A 20,274-nucleotide genomic window follows, 5' to 3' on the forward strand; every position below is an offset into this window, starting at 1 on the left:
GGGGGTGAGAAGTAGAGGGAATCAGATAGGGGGCGGGGGTCAGGCCAAGCCTGACTGTTTGGGGAGGCACAGCCTCCCCTAACCGGACCTCCATACAATTTCGGAAACCCGATGTGGCCCTCAGGCCAAAAAGTTTGCCCGCCCCTGCCTTAGAGCTATCCCTGTCCGAACAAAGTTGAAGCAAATAAACGTTATGAAGGGAGAAAGGTGGACTGGCCCAAAAAATTTGGGGAGGCCATTAGAATTACCTTTCTTAAAGGACCTCTCCAAACTTTTTTTGACACGCCCCATATTTAACTGACATAGGCAGAATCTTCAAGTCACCGTTAGCTTTCTTTTCTTCAGCAGCAGGAGAGCCCAACTGCTTGCACATGTGTCGATGCACAGTTGCCAACATTTCAATACAGGACAAACTGTGATGAGAGGGAAGCACTTTGAGGACCTCACAACTACTATAGCATCACCTTTCATTATGAGTGTTTGCCCTCAGACCACTATGATGGTCATCCTGAAGGTCTTTCTGAACTCAGTAATGGTATTAGATACCCAAATATCAATAGATGTAAGGAATCGACTACCGCCTGCAGCAGGACCAGAGAGTGTTCCCCATCCTAACAGATTCAAAGTTGACCACAGTGATCAGCACATTCTTGGCCTCCATGCTTCATCACTGTAATGCATTGTACCTAGGAATTAAATCACCAACCTTCAAAAAAAAAAAAAAGTTGCAGCCCTGCTTGCTCAGCAAAAAAGAACGATGATCGCACATCACTCCAGTTGTCTGCTCTCTACTCTGTCTCCCTACTAAATACAGAACCAAGTTCAAGGCTTTTGTCATTATCTTCAAAGTCCTCTAAGGGAATGGTCCAGATTAGCAGAGATTCTTCCTCATATAGCATGCATATGACCTTCTAAAACAGCTAGTTTACACTGGAAGAACAGAACCATCAACCACAAGAGCAAGACTCTAGGCAGGAGGCAGAACTTGCTCTGCAGCTGGCCCATGAATATGAAACTTACTCCCAATAGATGTCAGAATCACCACAAAACTCAAAGCTGTCAGATCAAAATGTTAAAACCCTCTTCTTTGACATCCCTATCCTACAGTAATAATTGCTAGCAAAATATAGTTCTTCTGACAGGAGACGAGATGGACAGAGATCCTTGTGTGGTTAATTTAGTTTTTACAAAAGGTATTCAGATGCTACAATGCTGAGTATGAACCGCAACAGTTAGTTTGGAGAGGTTTGCAGTAGACCACACTCCAGATAACCTGAGGCTCTGGAGGTTCCATTTTCTTCCTCCAAAAATAAAAGCTATTATGTAGGACATCTGCCAAGAAAACACCAAAAAAAAATATGGAAACACATAAATTAAACAAAATTCACTAACCCAAACATTTTAAATCTTTTCTTTTTTTTAAATCCTTTATTTTCTTTATCCCATTCTTCTCTCCTATGTTTGATTATTCTCTCTCGTTTGGTATTCTCTTAATTCATTACCTACCATACTTGATCTTTCCTATTTTCACCCATTCTCCAGTGTCACACTTACTCTTCACTGTGCTCTTCCATTATTCTTCTTCCTGTGATCCTCCCCTCCTCCTGAATTCTATTATCTCTCTCTTCTCCCTCTCCTTCCATCCCTTGCTTCTAGCGTGGCTTCAGCCCCCTTCTGTTGTCTCTTTCCAAAGTCCTTCACATTGTGCCTTCTTTTTCCATCTCTCCTCACAAGGATTCACCCTCCTCTAGTTCCCACTCCCTCAAGCAGGCTTCTGAAACAGGAAAAGTGGGCCAAACCCCCATTTCCTCTTTCCCCTACACACTGATAAGCACCTGACCTAGCTCAATAACTAAGATGGTCCATCTCATGGCTAGATGTCACAATGACAACTCAGAGAGAGAGCTCATTCAGGAAGCCAGATAATGGCTCACCCACAACTATAAATCAATTAGTCAAAGTCCCTGAAAACTGTGGGACTTAAGGCTTGGACCATGAAGCCTGTGGTCATATGAAGCCAGAGGGAAGGGTTGATAACCTGACCAGTAATTGTTTGGAGAAAAAAAAAATCACTGTGATAATCTTTCAAACCAACTAATTAGTTTATACAAGCAACATTATTTCCATAATTAAAAAAGGCTACAACCTTTTAAAAATTAAATCTAAGGTTAGAGTTGGTACTTAAATTATCTTAAAATTGGGGTGGGAGGTATGATTTTGTGGACCTCAAATGACAGCTTTGTCAGGAAGCTTGCACACTTTACCTGGGTTATCACCTGTTGTGTGAATAAATAGAGACTTGGATCCCCAGGACTTTATAAGCAATAAATTCACTTAACAAGATAAATAAATGAACAGTTCCACCCTAAAATTACTCCAATAAATATGTGGATATGTCAATAGTTCTAAAACTCACGGCAATTTAAGAGGCCATTAAATTGTGCTAAAGGGCATGTTATAAAATGACTCAGCCATTTTTTTTAAACACAATCAACAAGAGGCTAATCAGAAACATCTCACAAAAGTGCTTTGACTATACAAGGATCTCAACTGTATCTCTGCTTTTGCAAGCGGATGGAACTTTGCTAGAGCAGACACTGCTTTCAGTGGCACTGAAATATAGGAAGGGTTGTCACCTCCACAGTGGTGGACCACTCGCTTAAGCTGTTCACATTGCACTTTTCATGGGTATAGACAGGAGTGGAAGAGCTGTCCTAATTAATTATACACGTGCCTTATCCATCTCTCTAAGGTATTTATGGAGCACTGATCATCTTAGTATCTAAGCAGTGAAGCAGAGCTGAGGCTTGATGCTTATAGGGGGCAATAACTTTGGCAGAAGCCAGGGTCAAGCACATAACAGCAGTACAGAGGGGCACACCATGCATGCATGGCACTAATAATCCCCGGCCTCTGTATCAGAGAACCCTCCATGACCTCCCTAAACTTTCCCATACACAAGGTGATTTGATGGAAACTCCGCAAATTCACCCTTAGGGAACTTCTTGTGCCCTCCTTTTACCCTCCTGTGGCTATTTTCACATTAAGGCATGATTTGGCAAATTTGTTAAAATTAAAGGGTGAGGAAGGGGTCTGCATCTGAATTTGTCTTTGCATTTAAGATTATATTTTAAATTCCTCCAATTCTGAGGTTATTGTGTTTTTGTTTTGTTTTTTAATTCAAAAGCAAATTTTCAGAAACCACTCTTTGATAGAGCTTATGACACTATGCAAATTTCCCCTGTCTTCCCTCAATAATATGGAATTCTTCTTTTTAGAAGGGTAATCAGACACACCAAACCTGCAAAAAACAAATTCAGAAATTGGGCTTGTTTTTGGCTTAATTGGCTTGTGAGTTGCTTGTTGGCTAATAGCTTGTTGCTTTTTTTTTTTTTTTGATCTGTCTCAGCAAGAAGGGGCAAGGGGAGGGGCAAGTGGGGCCAAGGGAGGGGTAGAGTTAGGCGTACACAGCGGACCCACCACAGTCCCAGACTGCACGCCAGGGGGAACTAGTCACAGAGTGTTGGGGTTCTTAGGGATTGGCTTGTTTTGGCCTTGTTTTGAAATGAAATTAGCTTGATTTTTGGCTTATTGTGAAAGTTGGGGTGCTTATTTACCTCGTGAAAGTTGACAACTGTGTGTTTCCATTACTAATAACACTTTTGACACTCCTGCCAACATTAAACTTACCAGCAGCTGTTAATATGGTACCAAAATTTGAAAGATCATATTCCTTTCATAAAGAACAATGCAGTCATCTGTAAACAGACTCCACTTTTATCTGGTCCTCACATCTCACTTTGACTGAAAAAGTGAATCTTGAACTTCTGAAAATACATTAAACTTTTCAGAAGTCTGAGTTGAATAGATGTAAATACTATTAGCATTCTAACTACTCCATCATTATTATGTGACATCTAACAATATTGTATTATACTTTTAAGCAGTTATTGCTTATTTTCCATAGGAACTTCAAATACAGAATCTGTCACTTCTAAATAGTACACAAATATTTAAATCATGATTGCCTGGCTGTCAGTAAGGAATCTAGCCCTGAACAACAGCTTAGACAAATTGCTGATTTAAAACCTGGAACAAGAGATGTCCATCAGTTACACAGAATAATAACCCACTTAGATAAAATTACTAATTGACATTTCTGTACCTCAAAACATGAAGTTTTAAATGTGGGATTTTCAGTTTGTGACATAATTTAAACAGATACTGGAAATTTTAAATAATAGATCTCAGATTATCTGAAGAACACTATATAATATGTCATGACTAAGACACAAAGATATGAAAGAATGTTAATTCTATAGACAAAAGAATTGAGGGGGGGAGAGAAATCTAAATGTAAAGATGTCAGGTGATGTAGTAACAATGCTTTATAAAAACACCTGACTGTATTTTATCACCTACAGTTCATTCTTAGTGAACCAAAATGATTATATTCTAGAAACATTTTAGCCAAAGCTACATTTTAAACTCTTAAAATTTTGTTATCTCTGAAATATCACAAGTCTATGATTTTCTATCCATTTTCAAAATATAGCAAAACTGTTTGCTTAACTAAAATTCATTGCTACATGTTCATAAAAGTACACAGTATACTCCTCTGGAATGCCATAACCAGACATTCTTTGATTTCCTATTGGGAACAAATGATTAATTAATATTCAAATTTTTCTTCAACATTTCAGTTTTAAATTTATGATGTAATTGTTTTCATATAGTGGGAGCTTTCTTACATAAAAGGAGACTTCACTGATAAAGATACTGTATCATTTTGAATAAGAAAAAATACTAAGACAATTCAGAATTAGTAAATATTCATGCAGCAATAAAAAGAATGATTTTCTAAAATTAGGCCAAAAGTTAGGGCTAGTATGGTTCCACCACTACCATAGCTGTAAATCACTGAATTAAACTGGGCACCAATTTTTCAAACACATGCAACTTATTACTATTTATATTCTAGTGCCTAGAGACTATAACCAAGCTTGGGGCCCTCTTGTACTACTAGGCACCACACACTTACACACACTTTAGTAAGAGGCAGTTCCAACACAAAGGAGCTTGGAACTATGGAAGACAGACAAACGAAGTTTAACTGCCCCCATTTTATACATGGGGAACCAGAAATGACCTGTGCCTGCTGGTAGCGTGTGTGGGGAGGGAGAGGGGGGTCAGAGTAAGGGAGGCCAGTTTCAGCAGTGTTATGGAGTATGCTCAGTACAAACCAAGCAGCAAATCTGGGGGGCACATGACCCCACATGGTGTCCGTCCCCTCCCCAAACCTCTGTGGGGAACTAAGACAGAGAGATATGCCCAAAGTCACACAGAAAGACTGTGAAAGAACCCAGAATTAAAACACAGATTTCCTGAGCCCTAGTCAAATGCCTTTACCACAATACTATCCATCATCTACTCACAAGACTATCCAGTTGAGTTCAGTGGGACATGCATAAGTGACTACAGGATTAGGTCCTTTCTTATAAGCACAGTTTGTTCTATAGCTAAGGGAAACTTCAATGGGAGTTTTGCATACTCAAGAAATGCCTCTAGTACAGTGGTGGCCAACCTGTGCCTCCAGAGCCACATGCAACTCTTCAGAAGTTAATGTGTATCTCCTTGTATAGGCACTGACTCCGGGGCTGGAGCTACAGGAGCCAACTTTCTAACGTGCTGGGGGTGCTCACTACTCAACCCCTGGCTCTGCCAGAGGCCCTGCCCCCACTCCACCACTTCCCACCTCTCTCCTGAGCCTGCCATGCCCTCACTCCTTTCCCCTCCCGTCCCCCCCAGAGCCTCCTGCATGCCACGAAACAGCTGATTGGGAGGTGCGGGGAGGGAGAGGGAAGGCGCTGATCAGTGGGGCTGCCAGTGGGTGGGAGGCACTGGGAATGGGGGAGACAGGGGAGAGCTGAGCGGGAGCTGCTGATGTATTACTGTGGCTCTTTGGCAATGTACATTGGTAAATTCTGGCTCCTTCTCAGGCTCAGATTGGCCACCCCTGCTCTAGTACATTCTTCTGCCAATGAAAACTGGGCTCTACAGTAGTTTCTTGTGTTTTGTTCTACTGAGATTTTTCCATGAATTTTTAATGAGTGGGAACTAATATGTGTGCATGTATAGACAGATGTAAATAAACATGCATACATACACACACACACACACACTTACATCAACAACTTCTTTAATTTATATACTACCTTAACAAGCCAAAACATTTTTATACACCAACATCACTAATTAACATCAGAACAGCTCTGGGGAGTAGTATTTGTAAACTTCTGGGATATGAATCTGCAAACACTTTATTCATTCAAAAAGTTGCTACTTGAGTAAGAGCTTGCATGACCAGGCCTTTGCTGCAGAGCCTGAAGAGGGAGACAAAGACAATAAGTTTGTAGGCCCTACCAATATAATGACTATTATATTTTCATTTCTCAGCAATTAACAACTAACTGTTTAAAAACATAGTTGCCTCTAGTCCTGAAGTTTCCATATTAGATTGTGACTTTTTAAAAGTGAGTCAAGTTTTAGGTCAAAAACCTGACACTACTTTGCCAGGATGGGTGGGGGAAGGGTTTGTATTCAAAAAATTAACACATGATGAAAGCTTACAGTTGAATTATTTTACTAAAGCCAGAAAGTTATTTGGAAAATGCACCTTGGTGGGAAGATTAACATAATAGTTTAAACTTGTGAGTAAACACAAGCCCTATATGCTATAAACATTTTGGTTTATTAAATCCCTGAAATTGATCTATTTCCTAACTACTCTATGTAGTACACAAATACTCTGAAACCCACAATAGGCAAAAAGAAAATTTAGAATTAAAATTTAGAAGTTTTGCATGAGTAGTGATATTTGCTTGAGTCAAGGTTGAAGAACTGAACCCTCACTCCAGGAAAAGGAGACTTTAATCTTTATTGTATCTCAAACTGCTTACTATGCCAAAACAGCTCTGTAACTTTCTTATATTCATATGTAACAGTGGATTTAATGATAGAGTATCATTAGAGTATCATTAAAAGACTCTTAATCAACAATTATTGTTGATGAGTTTCACAAGGGAAAATTGCAATGAAATACCATATCTCTTGTGCAATATACGTAATGCTTTTTTATTATAATATACAGAAAACTATCAAATACCCTGAAACTGTTAAGTCTCAATGTAGCAAGTTATTATCTTGAAACTTTTTGTGACCAAACCACTTCATCAAAAGGGGTAACATTTTAATTGCAACTTTGTTTTTTTAAGATTTTTCTTTTAAGTATTGCACTCCTTTCTTCCACAGAAGTGAATGGGAGTTTTGCCACTGACCTTCAATGGAAGCGGAATTGGGCCCTATAAAGCTTTTTTTCAAGTGACGTTATTAGACCATTGGGACAACTGACACCCATTATTGCTTCTCTTTTACAAATAAAATCTAAAAAAGCTGAGAAGTGAAGAGACATTACAGTAGTAATAGATGAAGTTTCAATCAACTAATATTTAAATATACACATATAAATACACTATACGTAAAGCTATTAAAGAACACAGTAACTACAAAAAAAATGAATGTAGGTATCCGTCCCATACATCTATTAATATAGTAATTTAAAACTGTGTAAAACTTATCATAAGTTTAATATTCAAAGATATCAAGGGCAGCATAAAGAACAGGAGTACTTGTGGTACCTTAGAGACTACCAAATTTATTAGAGCATAAGTTTTCGTGGGCTACAGCCCACTTCTTCGGATGCATCCTTTTTAGGATGCCCTTTTTAGAGTAGCAGCCGTGTTAAGTCTGTATCCGCAAAAAGAACAGGAGTACTTGTGGCACCTTAGAGACCAACAAATTTATTACAGCATAAGCTTTTGTGGGCTACAGCCCACTTCTTCGGATGCATCCAAGATGCATGTAGCCCATGAAAGCTTATGCTCTAATAAATTTGTTAGTCTCTAAGGTGCCACAAGTACTCCTGTTCTTTTTGTGGATACAGACTAATACGGCTGCTACTCTAAAAAGGGCAGTATAATTGCTTAAGAATTTCACCTAAAAATAAGTGACATTATTAACATTTCTGATTATTGTGTCAAATTTGTAACTGTAATAAATACATGGTAAGTGAAAACTTACCAACGGGGGTTTGGTTCTTTGTTTTTATAAAAGTACATTTTTTTGTAGTGAAAATTCACAATTTATTATGGTTGCTACACAAAATGTAAACTCCTAAAGAAGAATTTCAGTTAAAGCATTTTAGAAATAGAAACATGGGGGAGGAGACACAGGAGAGGAATCAGGAACCTTGAGTTCTTCTGTGCACGCTTTGCTCTTTAAGTTTCAAAGGAATCCAAGGGACAATAAATGGTAGATACATTGCAAAAGCGCAAACAAAGAGGAAACTCAGCCGGAGATATTTATTCATTGAGAATCTTCGTGGGCTTACCATGGATATTAAGTTTATAATGGACCATTAAATGCATAATGCATACAGACAGACACCTTCCCTTCAGGGTACAAAATTATCACCTCCTCTCTTCCTAGGCGTAATTTAATAGAATCCTGCAGAGGAAATTACAGCCAAGTCTCCGAATACTTCTCTGCTCATTTAAACTCGTAATAACAAGACCCTTTTACAAGCATTAAAACGAGAGAAACGGTAGCTTAATAATGAACTGAACAGAAACAGCCACCATGCCACACAAAAATAAGTCTCTAAAGCGTAGCTGGAAGGGGTGAGAATTGGAGAAGATCTTTCACATTTTCCGCGATAACGTGGCCTGTTGGAGCCATGCAGGAAAAAGAGACTCGGGAGCGCAGGTTTACCTCATCAAGGTCTTCTCCCTCCCCCCATACTCCCTGCCCCTGCATCGTGGCTTTGATTTGATTGTGTAGCAAATGAATCCAGGCCAATGACGCCGCGCCAGCCTCTTGTTTCCAAGCTCACTTCTGGGATTTACTATTCCACTCACGTCTCCTATCCCCGGCCCCCTAGCCCCCACCATGCTCATCGATCCCGGGGGAGGCAAGAAAGTGAGCGGCTGCTGCAATCAACCTTGCAGGAAGGAGATAGCGCCGGGGGGGTGGGGTTCATACAGGCACCTTCCCATTCACCGTCCACCCCCTCTTGCCCCCAAACTCCCTGCCCAACTTCGCAGGACAAAGTCCCCTCCCCGGGGCCAGGGGCTGCAGCCTTTACGGGCTGCATGCGAGCGGGGCAGTGGGAGCAGAGCCCGCAGACAGCAGCCCGGGATCAGCAGGCTCTGCACTCTGCCGGCTGCGCTCCTTTCTCTCGGATCCCCAGCCCCAAACTTCTGCCCCACGCCTCAAACTCGCCAGAAAGTTTCCCCAAAGAGGCCGCCAGAGCCAGGCGCGCCCGTCCCTCACCTCTCATTGCCGGCCGGGAGAAGATTTGTGGAGGGGCTTCGTAGGCGCCCAGCGCCGCATGGTGACCAGCGACCCCTCTTTCTCCCCTCGCCGCCTTCTCTCTCTCTCTCTCCAGTCCCTCTCCCGGGCCGCTGCACTCTGCATTTCTATATTCCTCCGCAGGCCAGGCCTGCCACCACAACCCCCCTCCGGAACTAATTTCCTTGGCATGAAAACCTAAACCACACTTCCAGAGACTCCAGGGCTCCCAACCATCTGGCTCCTAAATTATTATACCCTTCACATCAAAAGATCCACTATCTCTCCTCGATGGCAGGACTCATTTCACTGGTTTTTGTTTAAAAAAAGCTTTCTGTAAGCAGAGGCAGTGAAAAACCAACCTTCCCCCTGCTAATTTTTGTTCTTATTGGCACACATGCTTCTGTTGGTACTTGAAAGTTAAAAAAATGAGAAGAGCGGAGTATGATGTCAGTAATCTAGAAACTGAAAACGGGGGATCGTTTCTTTTATTAAAACTTCGAAGGTTGCTGTTTAGAACCATTCGAGATTATTGCAATCGGCATTTAAATTTATCTCGTCTCATTTACAAGACCATAATTGCTTTATAGTTTCCTGCTTATTCCACGAACCCTTAAAAGGAATCCGGCTAGAACCAAATCAGCCTCCTCCAGTGATAACACACCACTCAGTACAAAGTTCCCAGTGCAACGAATGGGAGTGTTTCCCTGGCACTTGTATGCACAGCTGGGTAAGAAAACCTACACTCTGCAAACTCCAGCTCTGAAAAGCGGCATGCATACTACGCCCTGTAGCCCAAACACCACTAACCTCCTCATTATCCGGTCAGAAATTGAAGACGGAAAAGACAAAAATACCAACTTGGAAGACAAGGACAGCTTTGTATTCCATTGTGTACAGTTATTTTACTGGACGGCTTATTTAAAACTTGAAAAAAAAAAAGAATTCTTCAGACAATAGTCTGGACATTTGTAAATATCTAAAAGGAAGTCCAAAGATACACCAAAAACAAAATAAAACCTTATGCATAAAGATGATCAAGTCCAAAATGTAAGCGACGCCGGACCAAATCCTGCACGCCTTACTCATAGAGTAGCCACAGTGATTACACTGAAAAGAGCAAGATTTGGCTCAGTGTAATAATCTCTCTTGCCCCTCGTTTATTCGCTCAACCTTGGAAACAAGTGTTTAGGGTGTTTAAAAGCATAAGTGGAGACCTAAATCATGGGAGCCAAAGAGATTGTTCTCAATATGGAGCTCTCCAGAAAGGATTTTTTGGGAGGGGAGGAAAAACTAAGGTCAGGTATTTCATGGCTCCCCGCTGAATTAAATTTTCATCATTCAGTAGCTGTGTACATAAAAGTCTCTAACAAGTTATGGGGTGGGGGGGATAAACAGTTAAGCAGACATTGAGACAGAACACCATGTAAAGAAAGGACTTTTACACTGACCTGAAATTATAACCCTGGGCTCGCTGGTACTTTTATTTGTAGTAACAGTGTACAATTTACGGTTTAGTAAACAATAGCATGCAAGCTAATATGCATACACACACAAACGTATCCCTGTTCTCTGAGACAGAAAATCTTAACCACAGCAATGGGTGGGATTGGCCAAATTATTTATATAAATGACCATATGTAAGATGCGGTTACCTGAGGGGATCCTGAGGTCTTATCTTTTACAATGTTTGCGAAATTCTACTGCACGTTAGCTATAAGGTGCATTGGTTTTGAAAAGGTCCAAACCTTTGATTTAGTTCCTAGACATTCCTTGAAATAGTAAATGCTATCAATAAAGAAATAGCCATTTGGGATAAAGCTAAAATGATATCGTCCTGGTGTGTAAATGTAAATAACATTAAAGATTAATACTCCCAAATATTCCTTGGAGTGATCTCCATTCATTAATAAATGATAAACGCTTAATAACGATCAAACATTTGTTTGGGGAATTCTGACTCGGCACATTCACTGAAAAACCTAATTGCCTGGAAGAAGCCGGAGTTCATCGCTACAGGAAGCAAGCAAAGAGCGAGAGAAGATTAGAGGAGCACATTTATTACGCATTCGCCGTGCACTGTTTTTTCCTACCAAATCAATCAATCAATCGATGCGGCAGCACTGGGAGCCTCAACGATTCCTGCCTGATCTGTGACTAAATCTTCACACATTCAGGACCGGATCACAAGTAATCGACTCACAAATATCTCAAGGTTGCCTTTTTAGTGGCTTGATGGAAATGATTGTAAAGTGAAGGGCAGGAATCGTCCTGACGCAAAGACCCCGCAACCTCATTTATGGTTCTAGACAGAACTGCAGCCCCTCTAGAGCGAGGCCCAGCGGGATAAGAGGGCAGTGGGGGCTCCTCCCGGTCCCTCGTGTCTCCGGACAATGCTGAACTTGGCAGTCTTGGGGGGGAGGGGGAAGGAGCCGCTGTACCCAATGCGCAGGCTAGAGGGCGCTGCACCACAATACATCGTCCCGGACTCTTCGTTCTCCTTCCCACAGGCACCATTTCTAAAACAAGTTACACTTTAAAATAATGCAAAAGCCAGTAGAACATCTTTGCAACAAGCCTTTTGAAATTGGTTCTGTATTTTACAGGTTTTGACCGAGCTATCTCGATATCTTTGTCTATATCAAGGGAGGGAAATATATATGTGTGTGTTGAGGGGTCAAAACATAGGTATACATAGGAGTGGGTGTATATACCCACACACACTAGCCATACAAACACAGTAGTGTCTACTTCATTAAAGCCTAAATATTTCCATTTATGCTACTGGACAACATAAATATACACATTTATTTATTTTTTTTAATCCAGGGAAAACAAACATCAAAGAACTCACCAGACCAGCTGGACTTAATACTTGTCTCCCAAAGTCCACTCTAGTTTAGTTGATCCCTGCACACTTTGTTTAATTAAAAAAAATGGTCAAGCGTCTAAAGTATGAACTTTGTCACCCTTCTGTTCTTCAGCACATGCCCAACGCGTAGCAAATCCAGCGCCCGTGCCCATATCCCGATGGCCGCATTTCGGCGTGTACCCATTCGATTTTTAAACTTGAAAGTGGGTGTGGGGAGAAAGGAAAGGGACGGAACGATCCAAGTTTTTCAAGACATGTCCAGGCAAAGAGCGGGTAGAGTTGAGCAGCAGGCGCAGCAGCAGCAGACAGCGAGCTGCAGTGGATCACTGACTCACTCCCTTTCCTCTCCCTCGCTCGCTCTTGGACATCGCTCACTGGAGCGCCGTCCCCTCCCTCTTCCAAGCGTTGGATTGAAGGGATTCTCCAGCGGCGGCAGCCTGTCCTCCTACCCTGGCCCCAGCGGCTCCCCGGGGGCGGGTCTCTGCCTCTATCACTGGCACCTGAGCCGGAGCCTCCCTCCCACTACCGCTCGCAGCGTTTCCTGAGTCTGTGTGTGACAGCAGGTGATGCGCCGCTGCCTTTCCTGGAGCTGGAGCTTAGTGGCGGCGCGTCCCGGGTCTGGCCTGGGAGTCGCGCTCCGCTGTCACCGTTCCAGCCCCTCTTGGCAGCAGAAGTTTGGGCTGTTGCCGTTCCCTTCCTCCACTCCTGTATCGCCCCCTCCCTCGGCCTCTGCACTACAGCAGCACAGCACAGCTTGTAGCAAATGCTGGGTAACTTTCTCCTTATAAACCTTTGAGCTACGACTCCGCTCTCATCCTTTACTCCTCAAACGCTTTACTAACACCCCTCCCCCGGAGGGTATTGCACATCCACCGGGTGCAATTTCGACCAGGTCATACCTGAATCAACTCCAGGCCATTTGTCAACAGGACAGTCTAAAAGGACTACTATGCTAAATTCCAATGACCCCCCCCCCCCCCCCGTTTTGGCCCTAGACCTATATAAATAAAAGGGGGAAGGGTTGGTTTTGTTTCTAAGGGGGAAAGATATGGTTTTCTCCCACTCTGTACATAATCAAATACATAAATAAACTGTTTTGCTCACCCATTCAAACAAAAAAATTCACCCTCCAGCAGAAACCAGACTGGAAATTTTCAGCCCCAAAGGTTAACATTTCAGCAAGTTGCAAGTAACTGTAAACGGGGTCAGAATGGTAAGGCATATGAAACAGAATGGTACTTGCCTAATAAAACTTTGACTAGAGCAGTCCCTGTTGCTCCTACTGTAATGCTTACTTATGCGCCTCACAGGGGTGTTGTGAGACTAAATTTGTAAAGCACCCTGAGATTCTTAGGTGGATGTTGGAGTAGAAGTGCAAAGTAGCATTGTATAGCACCTTTCATCCCTAAGGATCTTTAATCACTTTACAATCTATGGCCTTGATCCAAAGCCAGTTGAAGTCAATGGAAAGATTCCCAGGGTCCTACTGGAATAGCATCTACAACCCCTTTCTGCCACACACTCAAGGTACTGGGGTTACTGCACCTGTATAAAAATGGAACAAAAGTCCCTCCTGTAGCCCACCTCATGTGTCCCACAATTTAGCCTTCTATAATGGGCTATGCAGGGTGTAGGAGCCTTGGGGTACAGCAGATACAGGTTGATATGCCAGCAGACCAGAGGCGACGGGGGACGCGAGGTCATGTGCCCCCCCAGATTTCTTCTAGGGTGGGAGTCAGGCTGAGCATGGCTGAGAAGGATGTGGTTGGGAAAGGCACCGACACCTAGCACTTATGCTGAGCCCTGCTAGGAGGTGCCCAGAGCAGGGAAGAGATATGGGGCTGGCAGTGCAGCTCCACCAGAGGGGGCACAGGGAAGCCCTCTGAGTCTCATCCCTTCCTCACCTGCAGCCACAGTTATCTGCAGTGTCTGGAGCTCGCTCCAGCCCATGCCGTGCCCACAGCAGGGAGGCGATGAGAGAAGTAAGTGGGAAAGGAGCTGTGAAGGGAGTGGGGGCAAGGTGGTGCTGGCTTGGAGCAAGTGCAGGAGGTGCAAGGGGAGTAAGAAAGAGGCCAGAGGCAACGTGTGGGGTGTTCATGTGTCCCCAAACCTTTACATTGTATCCCCCACCACTATCAAGAGTTACGGATCATCTCTGCAGCAGATCCCCCAGAATAGCTCCTATATGGAGCTTAAGTGGTACAGAGGGCCTTGCCCTCACGGTAGGCCAACTTAACTGGATAACAATAAGAAATTAACCCACATCAGACTTTGCAACAGTGCTCAACTGTTCCTGAGATAGGCCTCATTGATGGTGATCATTCGTACCCTTCTTTCTTCACATTGCCAAAGGAAGAGGTGAACACTGAAGGAAGATGGAAATACTAGGTGGGAGCTATGAGCCTCTCTGGTGAAACAAAGGTGAAGCCTCCTCAATGGTTGATTAAGTGGGAGTGGTTTCTCAAATCTGGATAATTCATCGCCTCACTCCTCATTTCATATTATTCCAAGACTAAGCACTTGGTTTCTTCTTCACATAAATGGCTTACTTCCTCAATTGGATTAAATTGTCACATTTATATATTTTATGAAATAAATACAACCACATTTTGAATTACAAGACTATAATTCAATTTGGGGGCTCTGGTTTCTACACAGGCCTTTCCAACTTGAGTGGCTTGTGTGGTCACCAGAAATGTCAAAACTGAATAATAGCTAGGGTTGGCAGAATTCGATTTTTACTTTTTTATAGTTTAGATGAATAATATCAATGTTTAGTTTTAAGCATTTTGTTCTGCTTTTTATCAATTTAAATGTTCGCAGTTGGGCAAAATTATGGGTCTTAAGCATATTTTATTTTTATCGATCAAAATTTTCACAGTTACAGGAACTTATGGAGGTAGTCAGACAAAAATTATTTAATAGCAGCAGACACTGTGATTCAAAAAGCTAAAACTTTATAAACTGTTAAAATGCAAACTGTCAACATCACATATTAAAGTATATGAAGTAAATATTCTTAAATCAAACTCCAATAAGTTAATAAGCATTTTTCTTACTTTGCCTATCTGAAAATTTGATTTATTGATGGAAATATTTTTCCATCAGTCTGTGTGTGTACAATGTAATCAAAGTTTACCAATAATTATCTAATCTTTCCAAGTCTTATTATAGCCTGGTAATTCAAAGCTGACTATTATATATCTTGTTGGCTGGTTTTCATGGGTCAGATAATAACTGGTCAAGGTAGTAGGCTAGCCTTGTAGGCTTTGTTTCAAACTCCCAAGATCTGGAGACATTCACTATCTGGTTGATTAAATGCTGACCATCCATAGGTGGGCCAGTGAACTTCTCTTAGGGGAAGTTATAAAAGTGTGCATATGTCTAGAATTCAAAATTTAGAAGGATTAAGATTTAGGTGAGTATTACTACTACTAATCATACCATATCCTATCCCATTCCCACACTATGCTGTGTGGTTCACAGGGAGTTAAAACAGAGAACAAAGGAGATACACAGTCACTCTGACACATTGGGTAGTGATATTTATCAACTCAAGAAAAAGAAAAAGGTCAAGCCCAGATCTCTAGTCATTGGTGTTTGTAAGTTTTATTATGTGTATAATTTTTATGATCTTCTGTAATAGGTTTCTAAGATAATGAACCATACTGACTAGGTAATTTTTGCAAGATGGTTACTCAATATTCTATTTTCATTTTATGTTTTCTCTCCTCTTTGATTTTTTGGTCTTACAAATAATGTCTATAACAACAATTATAATTATATTTGACTGCATCATACTTAAGAATTTATCCTTGCAAGGTGACTTCTTAACATGTTATTCAAGAGAAAATTGGTATATTATGATGGTATTTAACAAACCCACTAGCAAGACAGAGAGGCGAGCATTCAAAATACAGGCACCAGTGGATAGTGAGAATATTGTTTTATTGTGAAACAAAACAGGGTGTCTGTACAAGAGAAGAACACTTTGGAAGTCTCTGATAAGATCAGACTGAGTCATGTGGACCCATGGTTATCAGACACAACATTGAGAAGTCTGGGAGAAGAGACTCTACTTTAAAAGATCTTTAACACAGTGCATTTTGGAGCAAAGAATATTCTGGACTAGGTAATCACAAACCTGATCAATGAACGTCACCAAGCCTTTGTAAAGGTGCCCATAATGGATTAAGCTTTAGCTCTGAAACCTAGTTCCACTGTCTATTATTAATAATACTTAGCTCTTTAGACAGATTTATTTTTTTAAAGAGAAATATACACTCATTGTCTAAAATTCTGGGCATAGTTACAGCAACTAAGATACAGCTAATAAAATTTTCAACATCATACCCCCAGCAACTGACTACATAAAAGGACTCATCATAAAAAGGAGCAGAAACTCAGAAATAATATCTCCAAACACAATAATCAAAAAACCTTCTTTAAAGTCCTAACACTTTTCCCCAACAACCTACCTTGGGCAAAAGCCTGGGCAAACAAATGAGCTTTTTACTCTATAGTTAACAAATTAGAGTTCTGATGGATCACTTACAAAAGTGAAAGTAAATACTGAAGTCAAGGGTCCTCTGCAGAAATTACCTTGCTACCATACTCCAGACATTTACATTGAGGGACTGCTCTCATGCATTTCAGCTGATCATTCAACTGTTGCAATTGTATCTGGGGAGAGTTGCAGTCACTCAGGCTACAGGGATCTAAACTACATGAAGATTTAAAGATCAAAATCAGCGCTTTGAATTACATCCAATTTAAAGATGACAAAGACGCGGATAATTGTGACAAGGTCTGTATCAGAGAGAAAAGGTGGCAATTGTCACACAAAGTGAAGATGATAAAAGGTACTTCTGAACATCAAAGCTGTCTGGGCCTCCAGGAGTAATCAAGGATCCATAACCATCTGTAAAATTGTGAGCCTCCATGGCAAAGGGCTAATATACCTTTTCAGTAATGGGGTCAGGCACAATTTCCGCAAATTCTCAGTTAGTTATATATGAAGTGATATGATAAGGGTGAAATTCATTCCTGTGCAGAGTCTATGTACCACTTAAATCCCACTTATGCCCTCAAAGGAGAAGCAGAAAAAGAGGGGATGCTAGTTGGTACAAATTGTGCTCTGGACTTGTTCTCTTCCCCCAGTTAAGATCAGTAGCTTAATCATCACTTTGTTCCTCCCGCCCTGGGAAAAGAAGATGCTCCATAGTGGTTCTGTCTTTGGACAGTAGGAAGGGTTCAGCAGTTCCTCATTGTGGTCTGCCTTTGGTTTCCCTTCCTTACAGGTCCAGGATTAGGGGGACAGAAGGTCCCAGCTGCTGCGTGGTTCCTGGCTCCGACTCTCCACAAACCTAGTAGAGTGGAGCAACCCCCCTCATCTTCACTTATCTATGGATCCCACCACTATGTCATGGCAGGAAAAAGGTGTGATTTGGATTAAGGAAGCCCACATGCATGAGCAAAGCTTTGCATGGCCAATACACATCTGTAGGATTGACACTGAACACCCTCAATTAGCTGACAGTATTCAGGTAAGAATATTTTATTTTTCATAATGTAGCTTTTTGTTGAAATTATACCCAGGGACTTTACACAACGTAGAAATAACACAACTAGTTGATGTAGTTACTGTTTTATTGTGCTTATAAAGACTTTTCAAAGAGACACTCTCAAAATAACAAATCATATATCACCATGAATACCATGAAATGCAAAAGCCCTCACAACTATTTGGTAGTATGTCATGTGTACTCTGAGCCTGAAGACAAGTACTCGAAGCAACTCAAACATTAGACCCTATGGTGGATTCCCACTAAAGATACTCACATTTAGTAATAAAGATGTCTTTGGTAGGGTTACAATAAAAGGTAAAACGTCCCAATTATTTCACTTTTTGTTTTTTGGTTGAACTCCAATTACCCAAAGGTCTTGGGACAACCAAAATCTTTGGATAATCTCTGTTTGATTAATTGGGAGAACTAGCTAATCTGAAAAGACAGCTGCTCGTCTCTCTTAACAGCCAATTTGGAAAGCCTACAGTCCATCTCCCACTCAAATGCCAACTGACCTTAAGAAAGACAGGCAACCTTTTATTACTGCATTTTGAGGGTACAGATTGCCCTTAAGTACCAGCCAACAGTTGGGGAACAGCTTCACTGTGCTTTGGAAATGGAACCTACCATATATACTCGATCATTAACCGGTTCATTTATAAGCCGACCCCCCCAAGATGGATAAGTAAAAATGGAAAAATGTTATGACCTGTTCATAAACCGACCCTATAATTCAGGGGTTGGCAAACTTTGGCTCCCGGGCCATGAGGATAAGCCGCTGGTGGGCCGAGATGGTTTGTTTACCTCGAGCGTCTGCAGGCACGGAGGTAAACCTAAGTAAACAAAGTGTCCCGGTGCGCCACCTGCTTACCCTGATGGGCCGGGACAGCAACTGGTGGGGAAATTTTTTGGGGCGGAGAAGCTGGGGGTCAGGGGAATAACCCCTGTGACCACCCCCCACATGACCCCACCCCTAGCCCAGGACCCCAACACTTTCCCCATCCCATCACTTCCCACCTTATCTGGGGAGGATGTCTCTGGCCTGGCTGGAGCGGGCCAGACTGGGCAGCATGGCTGCAGCATGTTCCAGCGGGCTGGGCCGGGCAGCTCAGCCGCAGCGTGCTCCAGTGGGCCGGTTGGTGTGGCCACAGCCTGCTCTCGGGGGCGAGGCCGAGTAACATGGCTGCAGCCTGCCAGCCCCGGAGCCGCACCTGCTTCGGAGGCTGGCGGGAGAGCAGCGTGGCCAGAAGCGGAGAGACTCTGGCCCCACCTCTTCCCTCCTGGCTGTGCTGCCTCTCCTTGCTCCCTCTGTTGGGGGGAGGGGCTGTGTCCCACCTTTCCCTCTCTATACTTGTTCATAAGCCGACCCCCTTCTCTGGTGCTTCCCTTTTTTACTAAAAAAATTTGGCTTATGAGTGAGTATATATGGTACTTAAGAATGCAACACTCTTCCCCCCACCCTCCTTTAGGCTTAAGCCTGGGCCAACAGATGAACTATTCATTATATAGGGAACAAACTGGAATTCTCATGGATCAACTGGCTCTTTATAATGCCATCCATCTTACTATTCATTGTGTTCTGGGGCTGGCAAACCAATATGTAGCTGCAATGACTGGGGCATGGGCTGTCAGGCCTAGGGGTCAGAGTAGAGGGACAAAACTAAAGACAGTGTCAGGTTCCAAGCCGAAGGTCAGAGCCAGAGACAATGTCAGGGGTAAGGCAGAGGAGCAGGGGCCTGGTGTAGGGCAGGTAAGCAGGAACTGGGAATAGACAGGAGTCTGGGATGGGAAGACAGGAACCAGGAGCAGATGGGGAAGCAAGAGCTGGCAGGAAGGGTCCATAGTAGCAGCCAGCCAAAGATTCCTTTGGTTGCTCAGACAACTTCCTGAATCCTGATATGACTTCCTGGCTTATATAGCTCTCCTTAGCCAATCAGGGGGCTGGATGTTTCTCTCAATTGGGAGCTTTGGGGGTGGGGCCCTCTGCAAGCTAGCTCTTCCCTGGACCCTTCCCTCGTTACTCAGGTGAACTGGGTGGCAATTATGGCCTGAGCACTACTTGGGAGCCTAGTTTTGAGGCCTGTGATCCCACACAGTAGTCTGCCGCTCAGGGCTAGGCAGACTTGGCAGCATCATCCCCATCAGTTTTCAAATCCCCAACCTCAGGGAAGCTAGCCAGTGGCTCTTCACTGCGTTTTAAACTGTATTTGAGGCACTCAGAATGCAGTAAACAATACAGCACAATCCCTTGTGTGCCACAGTGACATAACCAAGTTTTGGTTATCCATGTCTCTGTCAATCTGTGTTGGACTGTAGTTAGTTTTGTATTGTGAACACTTGACACTTAGAGAATACCTTTGAAAATCTGGGCCTAAGGACCCAGGTAGCTTTGGGCATGCCTACAAGGGGAAACATAGGCTCCTAGTA

General features: G+C 42.5%; 1 protein-coding gene across 18 annotated transcripts in view; it reads right to left on the minus strand.

Moving 5' to 3' along the window:
• FAT1 (FAT atypical cadherin 1) overlaps nucleotides 1–13,010 on the minus strand; it is a 169,800-nt gene extending 156,790 nt beyond the window's left edge. For 16 of the 18 annotated variants that reach the window (XR_010601454.1, XR_010601453.1, XR_010601452.1 and 13 more), the window contains exon 1: nucleotides 9,391–9,522. Coding sequence is in view for 10 of the 18 variants with exons in the window: in XM_008168457.4 (XP_008166679.2) it covers nucleotides 9,391–9,397 (7 nt within the window). In the remaining 8 variants the exon portion in view is untranslated. Of the gene's footprint in view, nucleotides 1–9,390; nucleotides 9,523–12,262 lie in introns of those variants that run through there. The other 2 variants (XM_042841962.2, XM_065596802.1) reach the window with 1 other exon arrangement.
• Nucleotides 13,011–20,274: the final 7,264 nt, after the last annotated feature.

Source organism: Chrysemys picta, chromosome 5 (genome assembly GCF_011386835.1).
Source record: "Chrysemys picta bellii isolate R12L10 chromosome 5, ASM1138683v2, whole genome shotgun sequence".
Lineage (NCBI taxonomy): Eukaryota > Metazoa > Chordata > Testudines > Emydidae > Chrysemys > Chrysemys picta.